At 47.2% G+C, this 13,990-nt stretch overlaps 1 protein-coding gene across 5 annotated transcripts in view; it reads left to right on the top strand.

Moving 5' to 3' along the window:
- EGFLAM (EGF like, fibronectin type III and laminin G domains) overlaps window positions 1-10,712 on the top strand; it is a 198,078-nt gene extending 187,366 nt beyond the window's left edge. For 4 of the 5 annotated variants that reach the window (XM_031666120.1, XM_031666118.1, XM_031666119.1 and 1 more), the window contains 3 exons: window positions 4,503-4,586; window positions 8,682-8,785; window positions 9,607-10,712. In XM_031666120.1, the coding sequence (XP_031521980.1) occupies window positions 4,503-4,586; window positions 8,682-8,785; window positions 9,607-9,761 (343 nt within the window). In that variant the 3' untranslated portion in view covers window positions 9,762-10,712. The remainder of the gene's footprint in view (window positions 1-4,502; window positions 4,587-8,681; window positions 8,786-9,606) is intronic. The other variant, XM_031666123.1, reaches the window with a different exon arrangement.
- Window positions 10,713-13,990: the final 3,278 nt, after the last annotated feature.

Below are 13,990 nucleotides of genomic sequence, written 5' to 3' on the forward strand. Positions count from 1 at the left end.
GATCTATGTAAGATACACTGCTGAGCCCAGGCTGAGGCTGACTTCTGTGCCTGCTCTGGTCCTGGAGCCACCCCATCACTGCCGCTCTGTTCGTCCTCCATCTGGGCTATTATCCCACCGCATCAATGCCCCCGATGCTGACGTAGGGAAGCGTCCCAGCGGGCTGGGGACAGAGAGGAATTCCAGTGTAGGCCAGTAGTTTGAAGATGTCAGCATACAGTGAATCACTGGGGAGCTTGTTTCAAAGATAGATTCCCAGGCTTGCCCCCTGAGATTCTGATGCAATAGGTGTGGTGGGCACCGGGGTCTGATTAGAAACAAGCACCCGGGTGGTTCCAGGACCCATACCCTGTGAAACAGGGTCTGAAGTGGCTTTGGAATCACACATGCCTGATCCCCTATGTGGGCTCATGCAAGTTACCTAAATCTCAGCCTCTGTCCCCTCCTTGCAAAACGACAGGGTTCGCTGTAAAGATTAAATGAATGAATTCATGTAAGGGGTTCAACGCGGGGCAACTTTCTCCTTCCTACCAGTTCCTTGGGGTGCATTGTCAACCCTGTATCCAAGCTGCACTAAGTGCTGCCTCTGTTAGGAGTGGTGGGATTATCCGTTTGGCTCCCATGATGTGCAGTGCTTCGTACATAGCTAATTAATGATGTGCAGTGCTTCGTACATAGCTAATTAATGATAAGAAAAGTTATGATCCTTGCTCAAGCATTTTCTGAGTCTTAGAAGCCTTTACCTCAGAGAGAGAACATGTAGTTATTATTAAAATGTAGTTCTTATTTTTATTATTGTTACTGTTATTTTTAATAAGTCATGGGCCCTGCCCCTGAGGAGCACAGATCTGTGCAGTCTGGAGAGTGAATCTTTCTACAGAGCAGACAAATTGTTCTTGAGGTTTCAGTGTTTGATCCAGGCTCAAAGCAGATGAAGAGGAATCCTAAGATAATAAAATACAGTCTCAACTTTCATGACTTTCTTCACCTAAATGCTGGTTCTTTGGCTAATTTAGTGCTCAAAGCCTTTCTGCCAGAGAATAGGGAAAAGCGATGGGATTCTAAAAATGTATGTATGTATATATATTTATAGTTTTGGTGCAAGATTTAGCAGAAAAAAAGGAAATCAAAGTGCTCGGTGAAAATGAGTGTGTTTTTCTGTTTTCTGTTTTGGTTTTGTTTTGTTTCATTTTGTTTTGTCATTGTACGTGGGGCATAAAACCTACCACCGGCGGGGTTTGTGAACATTGCTTGACCGTTCACACTGAACATTGCCCACTTAGTTTCACCTCATCACATCTTCATGCAGTGAAGAGGGGGAAGAGACTTGACATTAGTAAAGTGCTTTGTGCTACAGTTTAAAGGGGACATGATTAAAAGTGTCACCACAGGAAAACAGGAAGGTGGCTGAGTGGTTTCCAAAAGGCCTCACCTGAAGGTATTTCCGAGTGGCCCACCTTGGTGCTCTGGCTCACAGCCTCTAGTGCACACCAAGCTGAGCGGCTCAGAATAATCCATCATGGCAGCCAGGTTCCCAAGACATGGGTAGAGAAGTTAGACATACACATTCTTATATCTGTTTCTACATTTTTATGCTGAGGCATGCCTTCCTGCCATGCACGCTTGTTCAGTGTAGAGCTTGACACATTTAGAATATGTAAACACTGATTCACTATCACTCAGAACAAGACATAGAACATGTCCACCACCCAAAAATGCTCCCTCATTCTTCTCCCAGTGAAGGTAACCACTATTCTTGGTCATTTATGATTATATACATGAGGGAGCTTTTCCAGGGTGAGTATCAGCATGTCAGGAGAAGTGGGAGGTTCTTTGGAGGGTCTGAAGTCAGATGGAATTGGGGGGTTGGGGAACCAGGCCATGGAGAAGCCAACTGAGTTGACCCCTCCCGCAGTGATGGCTGGATTCCCATCTGCCAGATTCACGGTTGACTCCCTAGAGTACATTCTGGCTCTTGGCCTGAACAGGAGAGTTGTCGGGTTGGAGAACAGAAGGAAGCGCGTGCACCATTTGTCTAGATGGGCTCTTAGACAACTGAAAAGGTTTTCATTCACCGCACCACAATCATGTTGCAATCCAGCCTCCCTGCCCTTACACAGCCAGGTCACCTTGATTCTGAGATCTGGGTGCTCCGGACTGCTTTGGTTATATATTGACAGCTTGTTGGCTTACTTTCCCACGTGGCTAGTCTTCTAGGAGAGATGTGACACATTCAAGCCTTGGTGGCAACTTTCTCCTTCCTACCAGTTCCTTGGGGTGCATTGTCAACCCCATATCCAAGCTGCACTAAGTGCTGCCTCTGTTTGGAGTGGCAGGATTATTCGTTTGGCTCCTATGATGTGCAGTGCTTCCTACATATGTCATGTTACTTAGCATTCCCTAGGATTCTTCAGGGAAGGAATTATTATCCCTGTTTGACAGATGAGAATATTTAGGCTCAGAGAAATGAAACAAGTTACCCAAGGTCACAGAGCTGTTAGCTAGCGAGTCTGGGGATCAAGCCATGTCCATTGAATGTGAGTGTCCGTGCTCTTTCTATCACCCCATGCCGCCTCTCAGAATGGCCATAGATAGTTTCTGCCCACCAGCAACTCGCCCTACTTCCTATTCATTCAAGAAGTATTTAGCCACCAAATCATGAAATCTCAAAATTCCGCCGCCAGACTGCTTTATACAAGGAGATACTTGATGTGGGAAAATTCATTAGAAAACAGTGGATTTTTCAGGGTCAGAGTGGCAGCTTTGTCCCAGTGTTTGTCGAGTCACCCCAAGTCCTATTCTTGGTTAAATGTCAATGGGCTGGGTGAGTTCTTTGAGCCTCCATTATCAAAGGAATGACATATGGTGCTTTCTCTGCAGAAAGCCAAGCACTTCCGATTCTTGCTGTTTTCTCAGAATGAGTACATGCGAGTGCCTGGTAACTCATCCGGGTTTTCTCTCGACATCCCTCTATCCTGGGCAATGAGTTGAAGGAGAGATATGTCCTCTTACAAAATGAGGAGGGAGTATCCCAGGTGGAACATACTTCCCTTCAAAAGCTTGGTGGCCTAGGCTTTGTTGTATTATCCAGGGAAAGTCTGGGCAGTTGGCCCAGTGCCCAGGCTAGAGTAGTCACTCACTAAATATTTGTCGAATTAAATTTAATTAGAATAATTGAATGAACACTGGATTAAGGGCGATATTTCTCTCTGGTAATGACATGTTCATGTTTTCTGAAACCCTTACGGTACCAGGGTGTCTGGGAACTGAAATAGAAAATAGGAAGCCACTAGAGAAACCTGATAGCAGAGTTAAATGGGATGAGGACAGAGGATACACCAAGTTCAAGTTCTACATTAGGTTTGTGATTTTAGGCAAATTCCCTTAATCTCTCTGGGGCTCACCCTACTCTTCAATGTTCAGTTTAAAAAAAAAAAAGTGAAAACAGATGTATTCATTTCTTAGGGCTCTGGTAATGACCATAAATTAGGTGGCTTAAAACAATAGAAATGGGCTCTCTCGCGGTTCTGAAAGCTAGAAATCCATCATGCAGTGCTAGGATTTGCTTCTTCTAGAAGGTCTCAGGGAGAATCGGCTCCATGCCTGTCCCCCAGGTTCTGGTGGTGGCTGGCAGCCCTTGGCGTTCCTTGGCTTGGAGATGCCCCACTGCAGTCCCTGCCTCCATCTTCCCATGGTGTTCCCTGTCTCTGTGTGTCTCTGGCTCCGTGTCCAAATCTCTTCTCATAAAGATACCGGTCATATTGGATCCATGGCTGCCCTAATCCAGTATGACTTCATCTTAACTAATGAATCTGCAAAGACCCTATTTTCAAATAAGGTCACATTCTGAGGCTCTGGGTAGACATGAATTTGGCGGGTGGAGGGAGGGGGCAGACCATCATCGTAACACAGTGTAAAACGTTACACATGATAAAGCCCTTCTTGTTATTCCTGATACTCTAGTACTGATGTTGCCTTACATGAGGGCATTAAAAAACAATCTTGATAACATTATGCTAAATGAAGTAAGCCAGTCACACAGTCCCAAAAAGACAAATACTCTATGATGCCTCTCATATGAGGTATGAAGAAGAATCAAATCCATAGAGTCAGAAAGTAGAAGGCTGGTTGTCAGGGGCTGAGGGGAGGGAAGAAAGAGGGATTATTGTTTAATGCAATGCTTTTGTTTTGTAAGATGAGTTTTGGAGATTGCCAGCCCAACAATATGAATATGTACTTAATGCTACAGCACTGTATGCTTAAAAATGGTTACAATGGCCATGGTTACGTTATGTATATTTTACCATAATTTAAAAGTCTGATAATTTTTAATTACATGAACCAGCCTGGAAACCCACCAACTTTTATAACACTCTTGTTTTCTGTTAAGAAAACTGCACTCTGAGTTGCAAAGAACTTTTGCCCTGAGAATCATCTATGAACCGTGTCTGCCTGTGCCTCAGTGTTTTATTCTGTTCTCTTCTTCTTCTCCAACGCCTTAGCTATAACCTGGGCAGTGGTGTGGCATCCATCATGGTGAATGGCTCCTTCAACGATGGTCGGTGGCACCGAGTTAAGGCCGTTAGGTGAGTCCCTCCTGCAGCATGAGCCAGAGCCAGAGCTGAGCAATGGAGGGATGCGGTATCCAGTTCCCTTGTAGTCCCACTGTCCTGTTCCCCAACTTTGCCTGGCATCCTAGTACCCCTGATCCAGGGCATTCAGGGAATTTTCTATGAACTCCCGCTGTGCCCTACACTGACACTAACAGGCCAGGGAAACTGAACCCCTAAACCTTCGCTAAGCAGTAACCTTCTGGACAAGAAACCTTTTGATGGCTGAACTGGAGGAGCCTTGAGAGTTCAGGGTATGTGGACTTTAAAGAATGTTTGGGCTGGGCATGGTGGCTCACAACTGGAATCCCAGCACTTTGGGAGGCTGAGGTGGGTGGATTGCCTGAGCTCAGGAGTTTGAAACCAGCCTGAGTTACATGGCAAAACCCCGTCTTTACAAAATACAGAAACTGGCTGGGTGTGGTGGCACATGGAGGCTGAGGTGGGAGGACTGCTTAAGCCTGGGTGGTGGAGGTAGCAGGATCATGCCATTGCACTCCAGCTTGGGTGACAGAGTGAGATCCTATCTCAAAAAAAAAAAAAAAAGACTTTCAAATCTCATTGTACAGGCAATCCTCCCCCATCCCTCTGGCTTTTTTTGTTTGTTTGTTTCATTTGTTTTGAGGCAAGGTCTCGCTCTTTCACCTAGGCTGGAGTACAGTGGTGTCATCATGGCTCAGTGCAGCCTCGCTTGCACTCCCAGGCTCAGGCAGTCCTCCCACCTCAGCCTCTTGAGTAGCTGGGACCACAGGTGTGCACTATCTGCCTTGCTATGTTGCCAGGGCTGGTCTCAACCTCCTGGGCTCAAGTGATTCTCCCGCCTTGACCTCCCAAAGTGTTGGGATTATAGGCATGAGCCACTGCACCCGGCCACTTTTTTTTTTATAACATTACCTAAACCTTAGAAGCTGACAGTATTTCACCCAGCATCGATTACTTATCTCCCCATCACAGAGTTAATCACCACCCTGACTTCTGATTAACTTTGCATGAATCATTCCTTTGCTCTTCTTTGTATAATAGTTTTACTATTAATACCCTTGTCCATATTTCTAACAACATATTTTCAGAAACCAAATAGCAGGCTGAAACTTAGAAATGTCAATCCCACATGTTATATGAAGGTCCTAGGAGAAGAAAAGCTGAATCGAGGCTCTGGTTGGGGTTCCCTGAGAATTTATCATAACGGTTTCTGGGGCAGCCAGTGGGTAAAGTCATGAGTGAGGCCTGGGAAACATGGTGCCCACCATGGCTACTTTCCTACTCAGCTCCCATGTAGGCTGCGATGGGGAGAGCTTCACTGGGCCCCCAACCCCTGGCTGCTGGGCCTGCCTTTGAAACCCTAGAGGAAATGGGGATACAGAGGCAAATCTGTGCCTCTCAGCTTCCCAGGTGGCCTAGAAAGCCCTTGAGACAGAGGGTGATTTTGATGAAGTCCCAACTCTAACTTTCTGAAAAAAGAAATGTTTTCCCATCATGAATATCCACATGCTTGGATTTCAAATAGTTTCTAGACTACAAGTCAAAAGTTAACTCCAAAATACTCCGAACTCTATGGCTTCTAACTTCTTCATTTCTCCCTCTTACCCATCTTTAAAGGGGCTTGGCCGGAAACATCTAAAGGACTATGAAATGCTTGAGCTCTTTACCTCTAACTACACTTGATCCCTACAAATCCCCACCCTGGGAACATCAGGAAACAGCACCCTTCTCCCACTTTCCTTGGGTGGAGACCATTGGTTATTCACACATTGTGGAATAATTTTTAAACCTTCACAGTTGTTGTTGGGGTTTGATTATGTATATTAAGATGACACACTGGTGAGGATACCAGGCACTTCCTAGACATCTAAGGAAACTGATGTTAAATGATCTTCCCCTAGACTGTACAACTGTTTGTGGGAAAAGTCAAGATTAGAATCCCAGCTCAAAGCCCTTTCCTTCCCACCCCATGGTGAAACCCACTCAAAGCTAGGATTTCAGATGTTTGGGAGGGATAAAGCAGTGGAAGAATTTCACATGTCAGTTTGTCAAGCTGGGCACCATGCAGATGACTCAGCAGACTTGGCTTTTCCTATTGGCATGATGGATACATCTCCTGGTGGGTGTTAGGTGGCAATGAGGCTGAACAGAAGTTGAGCCCAGAACTGGGTGAATGGGAGGATTCCAGCCGATGCTGAGAGTTGTGAGCAGACAGGCCTAGAAGGGAGGATACAACAGATATCAGGGGGAACTGGGTTAAGGCCATGGATATCAATTATGGTAAGAAGGATTGACTGGATGCCTTAATTCTCTGTGGCAGGCTCCAGGGTTAGAGATAGAAGTGTCAGTGAAAAGGAGATTGCCCAGGGGGCCTTGCTTTGGACCCTGTCTTGCTCTGGGGAATCCTGGTCTTGCAGACATTAATCCCAGCAGAAAAGAGAAAATAAATTCCAGTTTATTAAACATCTCCAGGTGCCAGGTACTTTTCATACTTTGTCTCAGTTAATATTCACAGCAACTTAGGTTTTATAATCTTCATTTTACGGATAAAAATGATGATATGATAATGATATTGAAAACAATAGCAACACATTCCTCTACCAGTCTTTATAGAGCAAGATATGTATTAGGTATCATGCCCTGTGCTTTGTGCACATAACATCTGATCTCCACAATAATCTTGGGAGATGGGCATAGCTATTCCCATCTCAGGTGAGGACGCTGAAGATCCACAGATTCCCTTGTTCATTCATCTTCTGGGATGAGCCTTATATTATTCCAGACATAGGAGACACCTCACTGAAGAAAATTAACATCCTTGCCTCATGGTCTTGCATTCTAATGGTAAGCAACAGACAATACATAATAAACATGGTAAAGAAGCATGTTATTATGTTAAAAGGTGATGCCACATTTTTTCAAATCTAAGATGCCATTGATTATAAGGTATATCTTCATTTTAGATATAAAAAATGAAAAATTCTTAGACTTTATGAACTAGAGTAAGTATAAAAAAATGGAATATTTTAGAGTAATTTCTTTTAAAAGGCAGGGCAAGCAAGGCAAGCTGTTGCGGGTACTGCATTCAGATACAGGATTCTAAGAAAGCACTTCCCAAATGGGAAGTTTGTGGTCTCAAAGACGGGGACAGAACAACAGAAAGTTCTCTAAAGCTCTAGAGAAGGTGCTATCAAGAAGTGAGGCCTGAGTGAGTCCACCCCCCAGTGCTATAGAAGCAAATGTATTTGCTCGAAGAAGGCTCATGGGGCTGGATAGGTTTGAAAAACAGCTTTGAAAACTGCAAAGCCCTTGCCACCAATGAACACCTCCCTTTTCCTGTCTTCAGAGTCACTTTAGGGCTCTGTGGGTCCTTTAGAAACTTCCAAGCCAGTCTTCCCATAGAATGATCCTCTACCTACAAAAACTGCTTGTTGGCTTCTCAATGTACTTAGAATCCCAGCTCCCTATGGCTTCCCATGCCTCGCCACCAGCTCTCCTCCCCTGCGCTTCACCTGAAAGGTTTTCCCTGGCCCGCTGTCACCTTCAGGATAAATTCTCAACTCCTTACGAGCGGTTGACCATTTGCTTGGGGCTTCATCTTTCCCAGCCCCAGTGTTTTGTGAGTTCCATCTGCGCTAACCCCTGCTCTTTCTCTTTGCTGTTGTTGCTTCCTCTGTTTGCATAACCTTCTCCTTCACTTGACTTAACCCACCCGGGCTACAAGACTCATTTTGGCCAGAATCTCCTGTGGGCAGCTTTTTCTGACCATCTGTCTAATAACTGTCCTCTCCCTAGTCTAAGTTAGGTGCCGCTCCTCTGGTGGAATTCCACAGCACCCTGTGGTCTTCGTGGCGGAGTGCTGGCACTGTGTTGTCATTCACAGTTTGACTTTTTGTCTTCCTCAGTAGATCGCAGGCTGCGGAGGGCCACAAATTTGCCTTTTGCTTTGATTTCTGCAGCCCCATCATTTAGCACAGTGCCTGGCACATAGCGGGTCCCTTTAATACGTTTATATTGAAATGAATGAATGATTGAACGAACTCCAAAAATGCCAGGCTTTTTGTTCTTTGTTGTTTCGGCATTTTGCAGGGATGGCCAGTCAGGGAAGATAACCGTGGATGACTATGGAGCCAGAACAGGCAAATCCCCAGGCATGATGCGGCAGCTTAACATCAATGGAGCTCTGTATGTGGGTAAGTGATCGACCCTCGACCAAAGCTAACTTAGGCCAGTGCTTTTCTTATTAGTCTTCCATTTGCTGTGCCGAGTCTGCACGCTTGGCTGGATCAAATACCTGAAAATCAGGAAGCCCTCCAGATACTCCGTTCTTTCATTTTCTGAACAGCTGACTCATGGCTGAGGGGGCAGGAAGGGCTCCCTTCGATGCTTTTATGCTTTGGACAGATCCACCAGGAAAACCAGGCTTTTCTTGTTTATAAAACAGGAATCTGCTAAATATAGCTCCATGAATTCTCTCTGACAAAACAGGACCTGTCTTTCTTTCCCCTTGCAGAATAGAATGACTAGTATTTCTGTAAATGGCTTATTAGAATTAATTCACTAGTGCAGATGCATAAAAATGAAAAGCTATTTTTATCTATATGATATTTTCTATTGAAAGCATTCAACATTAGTGCATTTCTTTTGGTTTAAGATGACATCACTTCTAACTACACGTTGCATTCTGTTGACAGTATACCACACTTCAAAATTTACTAGACACTATTTGGTCTCAAAGTGGTCAGTTGGGCCAGAAATCACACAAGAGGAATGAATTTATAGCTGTTGATTGTGTACCAAACTGATCCAAGTCAATCTGTTCCTTCAAGGATAATTATAAAATAGTGAGAAATGAGGTACCAAGCAGCTCAAGGGGCCCACAGCCCTCACGTATCCTATGAATCAAGGGATGCCTTGATTAGCAGACATTCAAGTGCCCCAAAGCGGAACCCCGACCTTGCCCTGCTGACACCTGCCCTTTGGCTCACCTCATCTCCCTCTTGCTTCCTGGCAGGTGGAATGAAGGAAATTGCTCTGCACACTAACAGGCAATATATGAGAGGGCTTGTGGGCTGTATCTCTCACTTCACCCTGTCCACCGATTACCACATTGCCCTCGTGGAAGATGCCGCGGATGGGAAAAACATCAACACTTGCGGAGCCAAGTAACACCAGCTGACCTTGCCCAAGGGACAGAGCCTTCTATTCTGAGAATCCCAGGGGCCCTGAGATCCTGCCTGATGCTATATGCAGAGGCCCAGGGACCAGGTGTGTGTCCTCTCACCAAAAAGAAAGTACACACTGATGAGAAACTGAGAACCAAGACAGGCGTCCCTGGGTGGCCTTTCCTGCTGACACTCTGCGAGCTGACCCAGCAGAATTCCCTGTGTAGGAAGCATCGGACCTTGTCCATTGAATATGTAGCGGCTGCCAGAGATCACACATCAATGCAAATTCCAGAGCCTGTCTGCTATAGCTCAATGACTGTGTTGTGATTCATGGTACATTAAAGAGAGAGAGAGAGAGAAAGAAACCCCCAGGGCAGTATTAAAATACTTCTCTCCTTCCCTGACTCATGACACTCTTCCTGACAGCAGAATGACTGTGTGCCCTTGAACTTCACATTTCCCACCTTGACCCGTGGATTGTTCGGATTAACCCCTTCCACTCCTCACTGGCTGGCTCACTGTGTTCTGACTAGTCCATGAAAATAAAGATGGAAGGAGACCAAACACAGAATCATAATCATAATGCGGCCCCCTTCCCCAGAGCTTACCTCGAATGTGAAATTCCTACTTTTTATAATGCAGAGTTAAGGAGCTGAGCCCCATGATTTTGTAGCTGTACTTTTGTATGTGTATATTTTTATAGCTGCAGACTGTCCACACAGTATACTTTTGGAAGTTTGGGTGGATGACCCTGAATTCTTGCACACCTTTCCTAAAAATTTCTCCCAAAAGAGACTTGTTTGGGCCATTTGTGGTGTCAGTGGAATGGATAGGTAACTTGGGTGGGCGACTTGGGGAGCTGACCATCCTCTTTTGGTAAATGTCGACGGCTCAAGGGGATGAATATGAAGCTTTCCAAGATAAGCACATTAAAAGGAACATGTGTTACCGAGGTAGGTCACTGTCATTTTTGCTTTAAGAGAGGGGGAATATCTGTAGTAAACTTGAATAAAGGGGACAAAGCTAGAACTTATTCATTCATTCACTTATGGAGGTGTTACTGATTTTGCGGAGGTCAGGTCCATACTAATGGACACTAATACAATCAGTGTTTCTAAGGCTGTGCAGGGGTCGGGGGACATGCTGTCAGGATGGTCTGAGCATCTGGGTGAAAACCAGAGAAACAGGACTTCTTCCTTCTGTACCATGAGCTGTGCCCCTTCGCTCTGCATGCACTTGACCCCAGAGACAGCTGGTTCACTGGCAGATCCCCATGACGGACTTACTAAGGGAAAGGTGAGATGAACACTGTCCCCAGAGAGGGGGGAAATATGATCTAACTTATGCAAGAGCCTATAATTAATCCCAGTCTTGACTCTACTTTTGTTTGTGCAGCATTCATTCGCCAAGACTTGGGGTTTGTGCAAGGCAGTTTTAAGCACATAATGTAATCATAAAAGATGAATAAACTAGAGAGGTCACTTTGTGCCCCAGTCTCCTGTGTTTGGGAAGCTTTGATGGCCAGGATCCTTTCTCCCAGAGGAATCATGGTCATCATCATCATCCTCCACTCCTAGACAGATAACCTTACATGAGTGCAATCCAGAGAAAGGCCACATGGTAGAAAGCGGGTCCTTCACTTCCCAGACACCCTCGCCTCAACACCTCTTCCTTTGATACTGTTGGGACCAGTGCTTCCCAAGATGTCATGGAGTTGCTTTTACGGCCCATTTTGATGGATTCCCTCCAGCCATAAATATCATTGTGATCTCAGCAAAATCTTCAGCTGAATTGAAGCTGGAAGAGCTGTTGCTGATGAGTTGTTGTTCCATGAAAGTGTTATCCAGAGAAAAATGCAATGTCCCAGGGATGCAGGCCTGGGAGTAGAACCACCTGCCTCTGGCTGGGAAGCAGATGAGGCTAAGGGGAGAAGAGTGATGTGATGACAGGGTCAGGGGAGTAGGGATCTGACAGGTGAGAGAGCAGCAGAGTGGAGGGACCCCAGAGGAGCTGGTGACCTGGGAGGCTCGGGCTCAGAGGACAGGGTAAGAGACAGTGTATCCCATGTGGGCTCCTGGGTGTCCAGTTTTCTCTCTATGTGTATCTGTTGTCATGGCCACAATAATGCTGCATAAGAAAAATCACAAAACTGCAATGGCATACAGCAATGAATGTTTATTCCTCACGTTGAGTGGTCAGCTTGGCAGCTCTGCCAATCTTGGCTGGGCTTGACTAGGTGGGATGTTCTGGTGTCGGTTGGACTTGCTCACACGTGTCAGGGTTGCTAATTCAGGATAGCCTTGGCTGGATTGATGAGGTGGCTTGTGTCTGCTCCGTGTGTTTCTTGTCCTGCTCCTGGGCCAATGGGCTGGCCTGAGCATGCCCTTGTCCTGATGATGGGGGAGGGCACAAGCACGAGAGTAAAGGTGGAAGACCTTTCGCGGCCTCGGCTTGGCACTGCCACACCCCAGTCATCTGTGGATTCAAGAGAGGAAGAAATGGGCCAGCCCCCACGTGACATATGGGCTCTTCTCCAGCATGAGAGAACTACCAAGCTGCCTGGCAGTGGGCATGGACTCAGGAGCAGTAGGAAAGCATCACTGCTGATGCAATCGGTCCACCCCAGCAAGTCCTGTGTCATTCACGACAGAGCGCAGTAGGGATGCCGTGACCCCCTGGCCATAGCTCTTTTCTGACCTTCTCTAACCCTTGGGGCTGGAGGCAAGGTCCGTGATGTTCTCGGTGCCCAGCCAGTCCAGGCCAGGTCTGATGCGAGCAGCACCTGCCCTCCCCCTCACATTGTGGTATCCTCTCTTCTCCTTGCCCTCCTTCCACCTGCTCCCTGATACTTGGCAGCTGGCCCCGTTGCTGTTCTGAGGAGGAGGGACTGGACCTGCCGGGAGATGGGATCTGTGCCTGGCTTTTGGGTAGCCGCTGTGGGGAGAGCATGTTGGAGAAGGCTGGCCAGGCTCTTGGCTGGAGAGAAAGGTCTGGGGTGTCGCCAGGGAGCTCAGAGGCTAACAGCAGTCCCTGTCCTAGGAAGGAAGGATAGAGTGGGGCACGGGATCCTGAAAAGCTTTTCTCCCACAGTCAGGATCCGAGAAAATTCCCTGGAACCTCCCACATGTTTGAAGCAAGGGTGACCAAGTATGGGCTGAGGATGTCCTTGCTTTTCCTATTAAGATGGACTTCCATAACCCTCCATGTTCCTGGAGACCCCACCTCAGGATTTCTCTCAGGAAGGTCTGTGGTGTCTTCTGTGTCCCCTCCTGCGGCTGCCCAGGCAGCTCCCACGGCCTGCCCGCCGCCCTGAAAGCCACCCCGCTCTCCTACCCTGGTATTTGTCTTTCATTTCCTGACACAGTCCCGTTCCCGTCTCCAGGCCCCTCCAACACAAACAGGCCGGCTGGTGTCCACACACAGACTGCCCTGCTGGCACGGGCACTGGCGCTTTCCTGCTGCTGCCCCCTCTCCTTCCTCCCTGCCCACCTCCTCCGCTGGCCCTGCAGGAGCTGCCGCCTCCTCCCTGTGTGGGAGGAAGGAGCTCGGAAAAGCGCCCGGAGCTGGAGCTGGCAGGCCCAGGGCTTTCCACTTGGAGGAAACGCTGCATTTTTCACCTTTAACCCAGAAAAATATGGTTCTCAGAAAGCTTGTTTTTAGCACTGTGAGTTCCCAAAGGAGGAAGAATAGGCAGTAGTAGGAGGGGCCCCCAGCCCCTCTGAGCTCCAACAGCAACCCCCACCCCAGAATGCCCTTCTTCCTGGGAGGGAATGACCCAGGGGCAGCCTGCAGAGGCCCAGCTGCAGGAAAATAAAGGCAGAGAATTCCAGCTCCAAGTGGAAAGACAATACTTTAGGAGAGGAGCCTGGACAAGGCGTGAGCCGCTTCCCACCTCCTCCCTGCCTCTTCCAGCTTCTGCCCAGTCCAGGAACGCACAGTAGTTGCCCTTGGAGCTGGGGGTCAGTCCGGGCACACCCACCACCGCCCAGACCCTTAGCTGAGAAGGGGGTAAGATTAGCTTATCAAAGGCGGGACGACATTCTCCAGCACTTTCTCCCCGCAGTGGGGAGAGAGCTGCCAGCATGAAATCAAAATTAGAATCCGAAATCAGGGGTCTTACAGCTTTAGCCCACTCCCACATTATTTCTCAACATGGAGATGTGGGTCGTCCGACGGTATCCTACCTGGGGACTTAGCCGGCACACGCTCAACAGAGAAGGGAAAATGTAA

Source organism: Papio anubis, chromosome 5 (genome assembly GCF_008728515.1).
Source record: "Papio anubis isolate 15944 chromosome 5, Panubis1.0, whole genome shotgun sequence".
Taxonomy (NCBI): Eukaryota; Metazoa; Chordata; class Mammalia; order Primates; family Cercopithecidae; genus Papio; species Papio anubis.